We start from the raw sequence: 14,061 nt of genomic DNA, 5'->3' as shown, positions 1-14,061 counted from the left end.
AGTTGTGCAGATATTTCACCTAGTGGTAGAACTCCACAATAGGTAACGATTGAGCCAATAATGCCTTATATGTACAAATGTAGATATTTTTCGAGAAAAAGGGGCTAAAAGTTTTTCAAAAAATGTTTGAGCCACTGAATTTTATGAAAAAAATGGATTAAGAAAAATCATAGTAGGCTTTTTGTTCTCATTTGATTCAATATTAAGTCACTTTGATAAGGACCTCAATCTTAACCTCAATTTAAATCACAAATGGCTTTCACCAACCTGAAGAAAACCGATATGGTTGTGATCTATGGTGAAGCCTGTGGACATTCAGAGCTAGAACGGCAAATCTACGGTGAAAGGTTTCCTCAAAGGATACGTCCCAATGCACGAACCTTTGTAAACGTTGTGCGGCATCTTCGTGATTTCGGGCGTTTTGAAATGAATAAGCGCGATCTTGGCCGCCACCGAGACGATCGCAAGTACTCGGCGTCTTGAAAATCACCTGGGAGTTTCTCAGTTTATGAGTTAAAAACACAGCTCAGGAAATTCATTAAAACAGAGGCATTCTGAATCGAGTTCGGCTTTTTTGGGTACGTCGCACATTGGGAAAAATTACCGAAAAGCTGGCCAAAAGTCGAAAGAATCAAAATAATTTATTGAAAATTGAGAAATAGGGGTTTTCGAGATCGCTGATTACGAATTTATTATTAGTATTTCCAAAAACAAAATGGCGGATCCAAAATGGCGATTCGAAATATTACCAAGTTTATCAATTTTAATGAAATTTAGTAATGGGGCTGTTTTTAGGTCACTGAGTACAAATTTGGTATTAGTCTTTCCAAAAAAAAAATGGCGGATTCAAAATGGTGATTATAATATAACGTTCAGGGTTTCAGTTAACCTTGGTTTAATGAGCCTGAAAAATTGCAATCTCGTGAGATAAACAGCTTTGTTGCCGTCCACAACCGTAACAAAGAAATTTTAATTGTGAAAAAAATAGATGATCAAATGCATCTGTACACATTTTCGCTTTTTGCACTTCATCACCATTTCCGAACAAAAATTAAAAAAAAAAAGAATAATCGCAGTTGGGCGTAGCTAATTTTTGTATAATATTGTACAGGAAGGTTTAATAAACAATTAGGAGTGATAATGTGGGATTTTTTTTGTATGTCACTTTTAATTCAAGATTTTTGAATTAGATTTGCGAAAAATACAGCTACATTCATCATTACACTAATAATAATTACAGATTTGCAATTAATTCATTCTACATTCCTTGGGGAAGATGATCCATTTTGTTGCACTTTATTAACGCAATTTCTGACGAAATAAGAAGCGAAACAATTAACAGCACGTTTGACGCTCAGAAACACGGAGCATTTATTCGTTTCAATGCTCACTTTTTAAGCAATGCCACGAAGGTATAAAGGACAACTGTGACTTATTAATCGGTTTATTTTCTGCCAGAGGTCCTCTAGGAATAATTTATGTGCGAAAAAGTCCCTAATTCAGACTTCAATTTTTCGACTTTTGGCCAGCCTTTTGGTATTATTTCCCACTGTGCGTCGTGCTGAAGGTTGATTGCAAATGATGGCAAGCATTTTGAGCAACTTCTTTGATGTTTCATTTTATGCTTTTACTCACAATTACAGTCTTCTTACTTTGTTGTTTTGTTGCAGGTACTATTTTATCATCACTTGCAAATTTTATCAAAAATTCATAATGAAACTCAAAAAACTTTAACGATTTAAACCAAACATAACATCTTCTCCTTAGAAATACTCGTTTTGGAGAAAAGTAACGCCAAATTTTGGAATGTAGTCATTGTTTAATTGTATTTTTAGCTGATCTATCAACTAATTTATTTTTTTAACTCACAATCAATTAAAATTAATCAAAAGTGCATTTCCTAATGATAATAAAATACGAAATCGATTGAACTCAATTTGAAAAGCATCATATTAATACACTACAATAAACCTATTTAAAAGAACGACGTTTCATTCAGGGAAAAACTTGTAATATTAAGTTAGCATGCTTCTGACTTCCTTCGCCTGCCGATAGATAAAAATATTGCATAAATACATTTCGAGTTAATTTAAACCTATAAAGATCTCGTTTTCAATGCTAACCTCAGGAATACAATTTAGAAAAATGATAACGTCTCATCGAGCGCTTTTATTTTCAACTTTCACTTCATTATGAAATTGTGCCGTGAAAGATGGATAACAGAAGTTTTAAAAACAATAAATTAGAAGACCGGAATCTCACCCCTTTTAATTAAAAATAGATGGCGTCAAATATGCAGGTTACGTTTATTTACATGAAGGGTATAATCTAGGATTTGAATCCAGCTGACAAAATTCACGTTTTGTTTGTAGTAATTCCTCTCGGATGAAAATTTGTCTACGCGTCCTCTTTGAAAGTCTACAGCATTGCTTAATAAGAGTCAAAATTGAAACATAACTCTATGCATATTTATTCCCGACTTTTGGTGCAATCCGGAGTTATTTTAAAGGTGAATTTACTGTTGAAGTAGCTCCCGCAGTTCGCAGTCAGTAACCAGATTTAAATGAACGGGGAAAAGTTGGCTCCTCCAGGATAACACTGCATGTAATAACCCATTTCCATGCAAACGCGCCTTGTAAAATGCAAAAAGCTCAGTCGACAAGACGATCCGAACAGAAGTGTCTCGTCACATTCGCTATTATTTATGAAAGGGGGCCGTAAAAGACCGTCTGTGGCAGTTAGTTTGTTTAATTGTGGTTAGGGGCGAGATAAATAAACGGTTAGTTTGAATTCGGCTGTCGTCGGATAATTAGGGTGAGCTCGAGTGGCCCCTCCGATTCGTCAGCAAAAAGGACGATTTGAAAATATCGTAATCCTGTAAAGCAGATATCTTTCTTTATAGACGGGTATTTATTCAGGAAGGGGATTAGGAGGCTTATCGGTCCCTGAAAAATGGCTGAATCCAATACAGTATTTTCTATGCATGCACTGCTTTTCAGGCCAAAAGTTTCATCAAATTGCAAATTTTTCGCGAGCGCCACGCGAACGCATTGTTCCCTGTTGCTGTATGCATGGATTTGGGGTTTGACGAGCCGCCGACGTTAATAATCGAAAATTTACCAACTTTTTACGCCGTTTTGGACAAACACTGACGACCGAATAAAAATCGAGAGGATAGGTGAGCTTTTTCGGGGGTTCACAACAACGAACGGCGGACGACGTAATTTGCATAAAATAGTATTGAAATGTGCGGTGGATGTGGAGCTTGTACGTTCTGACGTTAAATAACTGGCGAGGATAGCTCTAACAACGACACCCCAGGGTCCGATCACAGAGTCAAATGTTCTCATCAACAACCAACCGAATGGACGCGTTTTAAGCCAAAAATAAACGCGACGGCCAATAATCGCATCCCTAATTGCACAGAAATTCAATTCGATCCGCTGTCGACGAAAAACCGACGACACTCAAGAATCCCACCCCAAGCCATCGCGGAGACGGAGATATTAATCACAGTCTGTTTAATTTAAGTAATAATTATCAACACAGCTAGCTCGTGTTTTTCAATTAACAGATTGGGCTAATACAGGGGAGATCAATCTTACTTCAGGACTGTTTGCACACTTAATTAGCTGAAAATTAACGCAGTCGCTAAACTTTACGATTAAAAAGCTCTGTCTCCTTTTACCCCCTTGACTGATTATCTTTGCAAATAACGAAAATTAATCATAATTAGTTTCAGACAGGTGTTCCGGGCCTGCAGCCATCTCCGACGTTTTCGTTTCGACGAATTATACAAGGACCAGCTTCCGTTCGGTATTTTGTCACAATCTACCGACAGCTATAATTTCATTTCTTCATCAGCGGACCCTAAATGAATTTTCCGCAGCAGCTTCTTAATGCGCGAATCCACTATACCGTGTGTCCCAAAGGAACGGCTTGATGAATTAGGAGCGTGTCCCGTGTTAATTTCTGTTGCATATTAAAAATCTTGCACCGTCACGGTTTCATTATAAATTGCGTTTTTACCTATCTCGGAGGATAATTAAATAAAAGTTGAATTAGTACTTCCGGAATTTTCATCAACTTTTCAAAAAAGTTACGCTGAATAACAAGCTGCACAAATAATATTTAATCACAAAGGAAACTCGAAAAATGTTTGTGCAACACTGCAACAGTCTCTACTACGAGTACAACAGTCTTGTGTTTAGAGAATACTTTTATTTGTGGTAAATAATAATAATAAATAATGGGAGTCCATAACAGAAATTGAAACAAGACGTTATTTGATTCCCTAATCACAAATATTCAAAAGTTAAATTGAATAATGCAGGCTGAATTATATTTTCGAAATTGTTTAATAACAATTCTAGAGTAAAATCTAGTTGAAAAGTTGTACAAAAGTTGTTAAAATGATTAAAATAGTACGAAGACTTACTGTTTGGAAATAAATACCAATCTGATTTTGATTTTTCACCATTTTTTACCAGTATAAAAAATGTTTCGTCTGATTTGAGACTGAATAAACTTGGAATGTTGACTGCTATATAGGGCTATTATAAATGTTTTTCTGCGACTGCTAAAAACGTTTTACTATATTTAACTATTTTTAGACCGCAGTGTTTATGGTAATAGTGAAAAAAAAGGGTTAAAAAATGTGCTGTAGCGTGTCATTATTCCACTACGGCGTTATGCAAATAGTACATGCACCGAAATAGCCGAATCATAAGTGTGCATTAAAAACAACTGAAGTTGTCTCGCGATTTTGGCCTATGAAAAGTCAAATTTTAGATTTGTGTTTTGATATTCATTGTTTTAATAATTGTACACTTTGTATGGAACTCATGCATAAAGTGTTTTTTTTTCACTCGTGTCCTTCGAAAAAATTATCACTTTATGCACTTGTACAGTGTGGAATAAAATGATTTACATCTAGTTACCTTTGGAATTTTTGCACATGTAAATTTTCCTGTACTGCTCTTCTTTTTTTTTTTGAAGTGCCGAACTATTAGTTCTGTCAATAAATGTCATCAATCGAATTGACAATTGTTACAATTTACTCAATTGAATTAACAAACGTTGGTGGCCACTTTCAACACTAGCTGTGACTTGCTTTTGTTAGCTCCTTTTTAATTTCAATCTTTATTTTGCATTCATATCATCCCTTCGCAATAAATCACATTTGGAATTTTGGAATATTTTGAGGTTAGGCTTTCTTTTTTTTGTAGAGCAGCATTTCGTATTTTTACAAGGGTAATGCAAAGGTAACTAGATGTAAATCATTTTATTCCACACTGTATAAATTACTATTAGATATTATCAGTTGGGTGTGATGCGACCAATTTTTATTTTCAACCCTTATAAAACTCGTTCTTTAATATACTATTATTTTTGCTGATAATCCCTTACTACCATAGAGATTTTTTTAAGGATTGTTAAACAGAATTATTATAAATGTTTCTAACGTTACAGTCCGTTGTAAATTTTGCCGACTACAATACATAGCGTAATTTATTATTCTATCCTGAAGGTCAATAATGTGTGATTATTTGGTTGCCTAAAATCAAGAAATTTTAAGATTTAATTGATTTGGTGCACGAGTCCCAGGTGTAGAAAATGACCCGTAGGGGAGTTTTCTATGGGACGAGTGCGCCAATGCCCTTATAAAACGAGTTTTTTTATGTTGTTTTTTAGAATTTTTAAATAAAACAATTCAATTTTCAAATTGTAGGGAATTTTGTATTAATTGGTAATTCAAGGTAACGGATGCAACTACATCTGCAACAGATGTTAAAAAGTAGAGTTTGACCATTAGGATTGGAAGTTTTTTTGCTGTAAATGACAATAATACACTGAAATATTGATAAACATTTTCTTAGAGATCTATTAAACCACGAGTGCTTTAATACATACATCCAAATTGAATACAATAATAGACCTATTAGAGACCCAAATTCTAAAAAATTCTAAAAGTACATATTTAAAAATGATTGGTTATTGTCTGATAGATTATTTTCAAGACACTTTTACTTGGAGTTCTGTACCAATAAAATTATGTTAATAATTTTGCTGATTTTTTTTAAAATTAAATATTGATGGTACTAATAGTTAATTGTTAATGACAACAATCTTAGTGTCGTCTGTCCATTTGAGAACTGCGTCGTTCAAGGAATCCCATCTAATTGAAACAAAACAGTTCCCGAGAGTACCTCCTCTTTCAGGATTACCATTAATAAAACATGAGCCACTCACCGAGTCCTGCATGTCCGAAGCAGAACAGACAACCATCGTTCCCATTGATGACCGCGTGGATGACGTCCGTGAGAGCACTCGAACACACCTCCGTCTGAAACCAAAACTCCCTTCAATATAGCACAACCACCCCCAACTTAACTAATAACTTGCATGTTGTATGCATTAAAGATTAAGTTTTGTTCGTGTACCCCTTAAACTATCGGAAAATGTCCCAACTTTCGGATTTATGCGATCGGAGTTGGTGGTGGGGTAGTTTTTTTGGTACATCGATTTAGGAAAAATCTGCATTGAACGGCTGCAATAAACAATTTTAACGAGATGAAGACCGCGTTGTCATCGTCGTCATTATCCTAACGTTCTTTGCAGATGGGCTTTACAACTCCCTTCTCTTTATGCTTATCGCCATTAGCTTGCCTTTACCTTGAGAGGGGGCTTGATATTAATATTTTGTGACCTCGTAACTTCACGACAGAAATTACCGGGGGTTCGGCGATAACTATTCATGGGGTTAATCACGAACTCTTAATGAGGGATAGAAAAAATCCCTAATGACGCCGTTGGATAATCAAGAAGATTACAGGGTTGTCGCCTCAGGTTTAATTTTTTACCATCGTACTTCAAAAACAAGCAAGATCGCTACGAAATTCTTTACTGAGTAGGTTTTTACAGTGGAGGGTTAATTATATTTAGATTTTAAAAATATTGTTGGATTTGTGCAAATCCGGTACCCTGCAGAGGTGGCACGTGCCGTCTTGAGGTGTAAGACGGTGTTTACAGAGGGTGAAAATTGATGGGCAAGTGAGGGTGACAATACAACTAGTCCATTAGGAGTATGAGCGTCTCCAGTAGTGCGCCTAGGAAAAACTCAGGGGTGTTTTCCTTGAAGAGACCACCAAAGAGAATAGCAGAGTTGCACAGTGAGTGTTTCACTCAAAGAAATCTGGAATCTTAAAAAGATTGAACACGACTTTTACATTTGTGTCCCCCTGCAGCTTGATTGGTTCCCGCGTTGCAAAGAGAGAGATATAAAACGGAGGGGTGCATACAGACGCTGCAGACATAAACAATAAATTACGCCGCAATTGTACACGTTAATTTAGTGATTTTTTTTTTGTGTTTGACCCTTTCGTCCCAACAAATTGAACCGGAGGAAGGTCGAGTAATCAAACGATTTAAATTTAATCATAGAAGTCGACAATGGACGGGCATGATTTAATTAAGTAACATAGTCAGCGAATGCCATCCCCATACCGGAATATCCGACAAACTGCCGGGATATTTGATTCGGAATTCCGATGCTGCCGACGGGGTCAGTTTTTAACAAAGGGCTGATTTAACGAGCGGACTGTTCCTTTTTTGATTAACGCACCGATTAAACGGTCTCCCGTCTAACAAAGCTAGAACTCACTTAACGCAAGCTCCATGTCTGTCTAATCACCTTGTTCTTTATTTTTGCAGATAGTTTCGTTTTCAATTAACTTAATTAAGAAAATGGGACATCCTAACCTCACATTACTCCTCCAAATTAGAGAGACGTCAGAAATAATCACAGATGTAATTTGGTACTGGTGTTTAATCTGCTGTACCGAGAAAAAAGCAAAGCTACTGATTTTATTAATTAACTACTTCCATCCTTGCACAGGTTGCTTTTTAAATTATATTACTTTGTTGTTATTAAGAACAACTTGCATTAAACATTTTTCTAGTATCTTAGGAATTTTGTTTTTGTTTGTGACGTTTTTTCTTATGTTGGCAATACAAAGTTGGTCATTCTGATGACAACTCCATCCATTGAATTAATTGAAAAAATAAAAAACTGCGTATTTTAACAAATACATAAAAACAAGTAATTAGAAAAATTTTTTGATCTCTACCTTGCTGTAAGATAGTGTCAACACACCTTTCCTGCAGTTTTTATTTTAAAAATACCTATTTTCTGAAGTGTTCTGCTTGAATCTGCTGGATTGTAAAATGTTATGCAGTGTTTCAATATTCTCTGGAACTGGACTGGTGAAAAACTTTCTGCAATAATGTTGAGTATGTGCGAATATTCTGAAGTTTGGTACATAATTATTGAAATTACACCAAAATTACCAAAATATCGTTGGGGGGAGTTAAATCTGGAATACCTATGAAACAATATCCCTAAAAGTTGGACCAAGTACAAGTGAGGACCATCATTTTCAGTCATATTACAGAAGTCGCTTTAACCATTCGCGAATTAAATCAGATAACTAAATATCTGATTTCGAATTATCATTTCAGCAGTTCACTATGGTTAAATAACACGTAAAGGCGGCTGACAGGATAATTTGCAAATCGTCTTATTGATAGTTATTACTATCTATATTACACTACAGAATGAAATTTTATAAAAAGTTGAAATGTGTTTTTTTCCTATGAAAATAAACAACTGTGTAATAATCAGCTATCGACTAGGATCGCCCAGACAGAATATCATTTAAACGAGCACATCTCGTATTTCAATTGCGTCTTCGGTGAAATGTGACACGTAATTTGAAAATATTGGTCTGTGCCATTTTATGACTTCTTCAGCCTCGATTTGCAACAATTCGCAAGACTTTAACTTCTTACGTCCCATAACATTTTACAGTTTGTAAAAATTTTACACATGTTTTACGACACTTGCCAAAATCGTCCGCACATATTCATGAATCACTGATGACAAAACAAGAGAAATAATCTTATGCCATCCGAATAACACTATTGGTTCGTCACTTAATTTAACCGTTATCGCGCGTGCAGCGGATCGAGATAAACATTTTGCCATTCCGTTAATTTACCCCAACATAATCAAAACAAATTTCAATTATGTTAAAATCACAGCGGGATAAATGACGAGGCAGAGTAGATAATAGCGATATAAAGAGCTCGTCAGGAGTGCAACAGCGAGCTGTGTTAACACTCGAACTCGTGTCGCTCCCGATACCTGAACACCACCGTTTCCAAATTACCTGCGAGTCATCTTGGGAGAAGATAGCGTCGAAAGCGAACATTTTGGGCGCCGCGACTCCCACACGTCGATCTTCGGGCGCTGATGAGCTCCCACAAGTGGAGGGATCAATCAAATTAACTTGTTTCTTTCGCTTGTCCAGGCTGAAGAACGTGTTTGAACATCCTTCCGCACCTGGACCAGACGTGGGGTTGGACACTCGTAACATCACCTTCACCTGCAAATAAAAACAACATCAGCACGTTCGACCAATAAAATTAAAATAAAGACAAGTATGTGGCGGCAGTAAAATTAACGTCTTGTTACTAGAATGTTCGGAGTCTTCTGGGGAGAGTTTTACGTCAGTTTCATTTTGTGACTGATGTTATCGGGGTCTTTAGGCTTTGTCTTCGCCGGACATCCTTGGCTCTGAATGTGTTTTTGTTAATTACTCTATGCTCTTTTACCACTGATTGCAAACTTTATGATGTTGAACTTTATACGATATTTCTCGACAGTTGTTAGTGTTTCAATTACAATAATTGCTTTTCTCTATTTTATTCTTTTTTTTTACGACTGTGTCAGATCAGCTGTAATGATTTATTTTTTATTTTGATTTACTTTTTTGTTCGACACTGTTAGAATTTGAGAATTTTCTCCTGTGTGAACGGATTTTGATAAATGTCACAAGTTGTCAAAACGAAATGTCAAGCTAATTTTAAAGATTTTAAGCGATTTAGACCCTTTAAGGGGCTCGTCGAACAAAAAAACGTTGTATTCAACTTGTTCGTGTGTAAATTGGCCCACTCATGCCAAAAAAGGCTCAATTTACACACAAGCTCGTTAAATAAACTATAATCTATTCATTTTGATTGTGACCACTCCCTAGTAACTTTTCAGTTGCTAGGTTATTGATAGGGAATTTTAGATAACACTAAATCCATCGCAGTTGGCAACTCTCGGAGGCGCCATTCTGACAGAAACGTCACGCTCACAGAAGACAGAACGGAGAACGACTTGCGCAAACGTTTTTCAACGTACACTGTGCGCATATCTATAAAATTGAGTTTTGGTACAAAATTTTACAATTCAAAAAGAAAATGACACGTCGTCTTCTCAAAGTTGGGACCAAACGGTTAATATTGACTTGTTTCGAGACATTTATTGAAGCCAACGGGAAAACAACTCACAAAAATGAACATCACCAATAAAGTTAACTCTATTTGTGCTTTTTTGTTGTACACTTTGGCTAGTAAGTGTTGTAGTTTGATATCTTCTGCCTTTTCATCCCCTGTAAATCATTTTTTTGAACTTTCTGTCTGATTAGTTTTTATCTGAAAATATTTGTATTAATCAATGCTAATTGAAAGTTCTGATTACCTTTATACCAGGCATTTTTCGCGTTTGTCTTACTGCCAAATTACCATTTCCTTCGTTCTTCATTAATATCGAGAATTGCATGAGGTGATTTCGAAGTTTTTACGTTAAATAATCTGTACCTGGATATAACTCCACTTTTCAACAGACGTGATCACAGAATCAGACAGACGTTTTTAGTTTCTCCTACTTCAAATATTGATTTCCGTTATCAATATTGATAAATACATAAAAATCATTGCTTTACTACCATGGTCAAGTTTTGACAATTCTGACATTTACCATCATGTTCACACCACACAAATATTTAGTGTAAAACGTATGCAGCACACAGCTAAACAGCGCCTACTATGTTTTTCGTTGTGGTCACAATCAAAGTGAATAGATAATACTATAATTTACATTATGTAAAAGCTCCTTGTTTTTAGGCAACCAAGTAATCACATCAATAGTATTGTTACACTATCTATCGTAAAGTTCATTCAAAAATCCTCGATAATTACTATCGGCAATGCTGTCTAGTGTAAAATTTGGTGAGAATTGTAATTTTGAGGTTAAGTCTTTATTAAGTGTCAAATTTATCGGGGGTTCGTGTGAATTCTATTCTGGGTATGTTTAAGTAAAAATAATAAGAATTAATAACTAAATGAAACGTGCTGAGCAATAATAAAACAATTTGAACGAAATTCAAAGCAATTGAATTTTATTTGAATATAAATAAATGTCATAATTTATAGTTACCAACATAGTATGAAAAAATAACTACTTAGGGTTTTTTAAATTTTACCAACCTAAAGCAACAGGTGGTGGTTTTTTGATTTTTGAATGGACTATAGGTGGCAAATTCCACAGGAGAATCCGACGTACTTACAATAACCCAGTCCAAAATAAGTCTTGTTTCATAGTTCAGTTATAGAGATACAGTGTGGAAACTTTAACTGGAATAAAATTCATAACTTGGACATAGGCGATCTTTGTAAAAAATCCAGAAACAGGTCGATTTTTGTTTTTCCTTGCCCACATTTTGGCATTTTACATATCCCCTCTCGCAAGTGCGAAAGCACCCCTAACTTTTTTTTTCAAATGTAAGGGTATGCCAAGTGACACTTCATTTGAAAGCCTACCTCTCAAGAAATACAATGCACTATTTGTAGTGTATTTGAAGTGGACTTTCAAACGAGGTCATCTGGCATTGCCTTCTATTTGAAAAAAAATGTTAGGGGTGGTTGCGCACTTCCGGAAGGAGATATGCAAAAACCATATGCGCCAAAATGTGGGCAAGGAAAAACAAAAATCGACCTGTTTCGGGATTTTTTACAGAAATCGCCTATGAATTTTATTCCAGTTAAAGTTTCCACACTGTATTTGTTGATGCTTTTGTGTTCTCCTCTTTACTGAATCTACATTTAGAACGATTCATTTATTATAGTTAGTTATTATAAGGGGTAGTAATTATTATTATCGTAATTAAAATTTTCTTGCGTGCCATTGTTCTATAAATTAATTCATTAATGGCCAGGATAATCTGGTTGCTATAATATGTAGATCATTCCTGGCGCATTTACCCAAGTTAGGTATACAGTCAACAAATTTGGTTTATTGTGAAATTAATCAACGCCCGCCCCGGGGCGCAGGGAAGTTAATTTAGTAACAATGCACAGGTGGGAAAAAACAGCGAAACTATCGATTAGGCCTGACTTTGATGTGAGTTCGATGAAAGACACGAGGCACGTGTGTCTTGAGTTTATGCCGTCGTTACATAATGAGGCATAAAACATTATTGCCGCGCGCACAATCGCTTGGCCGGGGTAGAACCGAGTTGTGCCTCGTAAAGAGTTGGTTGTAAAATTTAATGCTTCATTTGTTTACAATAAACTCTCTCTTAGTAGCATCGAATTTCGATCGATGACAACCGTGCTTACCTCTGGATGCGGGTTCCGGAGCGCGACCGGACCCGCTTTTCCGGTTTTGTTTCGCCATCTTCCACATTTCCTTCCGAGCGATTAAAGTTTTGGTAATTAAGGTATTTTATTATTAATGAGGCGAGGTCGGAGGGTGGATGTGATGGCGCGGAAAAATCGCCGACTGTGGAGCTTCCTTCCGAACTCGGCGAAACAAAGGGAACAGAATCGGCAGGAATAAATAATGTTCGAGCAGATTTTCTCGGCAGACACATGTCGCAGCGAAGACGGAACACATAAGTTTGACAGAAAGATAAGGAGGTCGTGCCGAAGAACGGCCTATAAAATATGGAGGAGATGCAAAAGCGTGACAAGCTGATAGTGGGGCTACATGGAAGCGCTGATTTGAGAGATCGATTCCTACTCGGAAATTGGGTTTGTAGATTGCCGTGATAAGGACGAGTTCAGTTAAGATGTTGCCCGGAATATACGAGCAAATATCGTTTGCCAAACGTGAGGCGGTAATACCGCGGCCGTTATTATTTATGGAAAAGAGAGGCGATCCTCCGCCAAAAATAACAATAACAATGAGGACCACGCATAAAATTAATGAAACAAACACGTTTAGTGGGAATTTTATGTACAATATCGTGGAAATTCCCTGTTAAAAGCTTCTATTCCTGTCGTGACAAATACTCACACACATCTTTTACGATAATTTTTACTTTGCTCGTAAACGCGAGCTCGGTACGGCTGTAAAGGACAATCCAATATCTCGATCGTAAAAAGTTCGACACGGAGAGGGTGTCTTTAAAGGGCCAATTACCGCATTTTTATTATTTCGCAACAAAACTGTCCCAAATCGATACAAATTCAATCTGTGCCTGAAACTCGATTAAACAGGATTCAAACTACTTACTCTTCGGGTGGAGTTTTCAATATGGCGCAAAACAGTTATTAATCCTTCGCGAAACTGTAAATATTACACGACGCTAAAAACTTAATTAATGCAGGAAGGCCGTTTGATACGTACATGTATCAAGCGATAAGATTTAAGTACACTTGAAACTCGGCTGCGACGGCATTTTGATGGATTTATGGGTTGTTTCAGGAAAGTAGCTCGGTACCATGTTACAGGCTTCCGTAATGTTCTCGACAATAAGCGAAGGAAAAATGGAGGAGGATAAAAAGGAGTAAAATCAGTCGGTTCTTGGATCCCTCGCGGTCGTGATTGGAAGTTTCGCATGATAATGGGTTGTGGCGTATTGGGGTTGCTGCACTTTTCGAATATTTATTCGAATAATCAAATAAATCAGCTATACAGAGTGTTTTATCTGGAGGTTTTGTACAAAATTGTCGAGACAGTGAATTATAAGGTCTGGAAGAGAGTCGGCTGGGTTCACTGGAGAAATTGATGTAATTCAATTTCGTCTGTATAGGTGTGCATCGCATCAGCAGACCCTTCTATGAATCTTTCGGATATAAAGTGTTCCAGACATGAAAATTGTAGGATTTGAACTTATTTTCGTTCTTGTGAATACATCTGAGGCTGAGCTTGTTTGTTTTGTGATTCTG

General features: G+C 36.4%; 1 protein-coding gene and 1 long non-coding RNA gene across 4 annotated transcripts in view; both read right to left on the bottom strand.

Annotated features, from left to right (window-relative positions):
* LOC138133792 (kinesin-like protein CG14535) overlaps positions 1 to 14,061 on the bottom strand; it is a 234,738-nt gene that overhangs the window by 10,797 nt on the left and 209,880 nt on the right. For all 3 annotated transcript variants that reach the window (XM_069051748.1, XM_069051749.1, XM_069051751.1), the window contains 2 exons: positions 9,231 to 9,446; positions 6,253 to 6,346 (listed from right to left, as the gene is read on the bottom strand). In XM_069051748.1, the coding sequence (XP_068907849.1) occupies positions 6,253 to 6,346; positions 9,231 to 9,446 (310 nt within the window). The remainder of the gene's footprint in view (positions 1 to 6,252; positions 6,347 to 9,230; positions 9,447 to 14,061) is intronic.
* Positions 10,356 to 10,979, bottom strand: LOC138133799 (uncharacterized). Its single transcript, XR_011160522.1, has 2 exons — positions 10,836 to 10,979; positions 10,356 to 10,774 (listed from the first exon to the last, which is right to left on the bottom strand). It is a non-coding gene; the product is annotated as an uncharacterized lncRNA (long non-coding RNA).

This window comes from Tenebrio molitor, chromosome 6, assembly GCF_963966145.1.
Source record: "Tenebrio molitor chromosome 6, icTenMoli1.1, whole genome shotgun sequence".
NCBI lineage: Eukaryota > Metazoa > Arthropoda > Insecta > Coleoptera > Tenebrionidae > Tenebrio > Tenebrio molitor.
The sequence above is the reverse complement of the archived record's forward strand: the minus strand, read 5'-3'. Positions and strand labels throughout refer to the sequence as shown.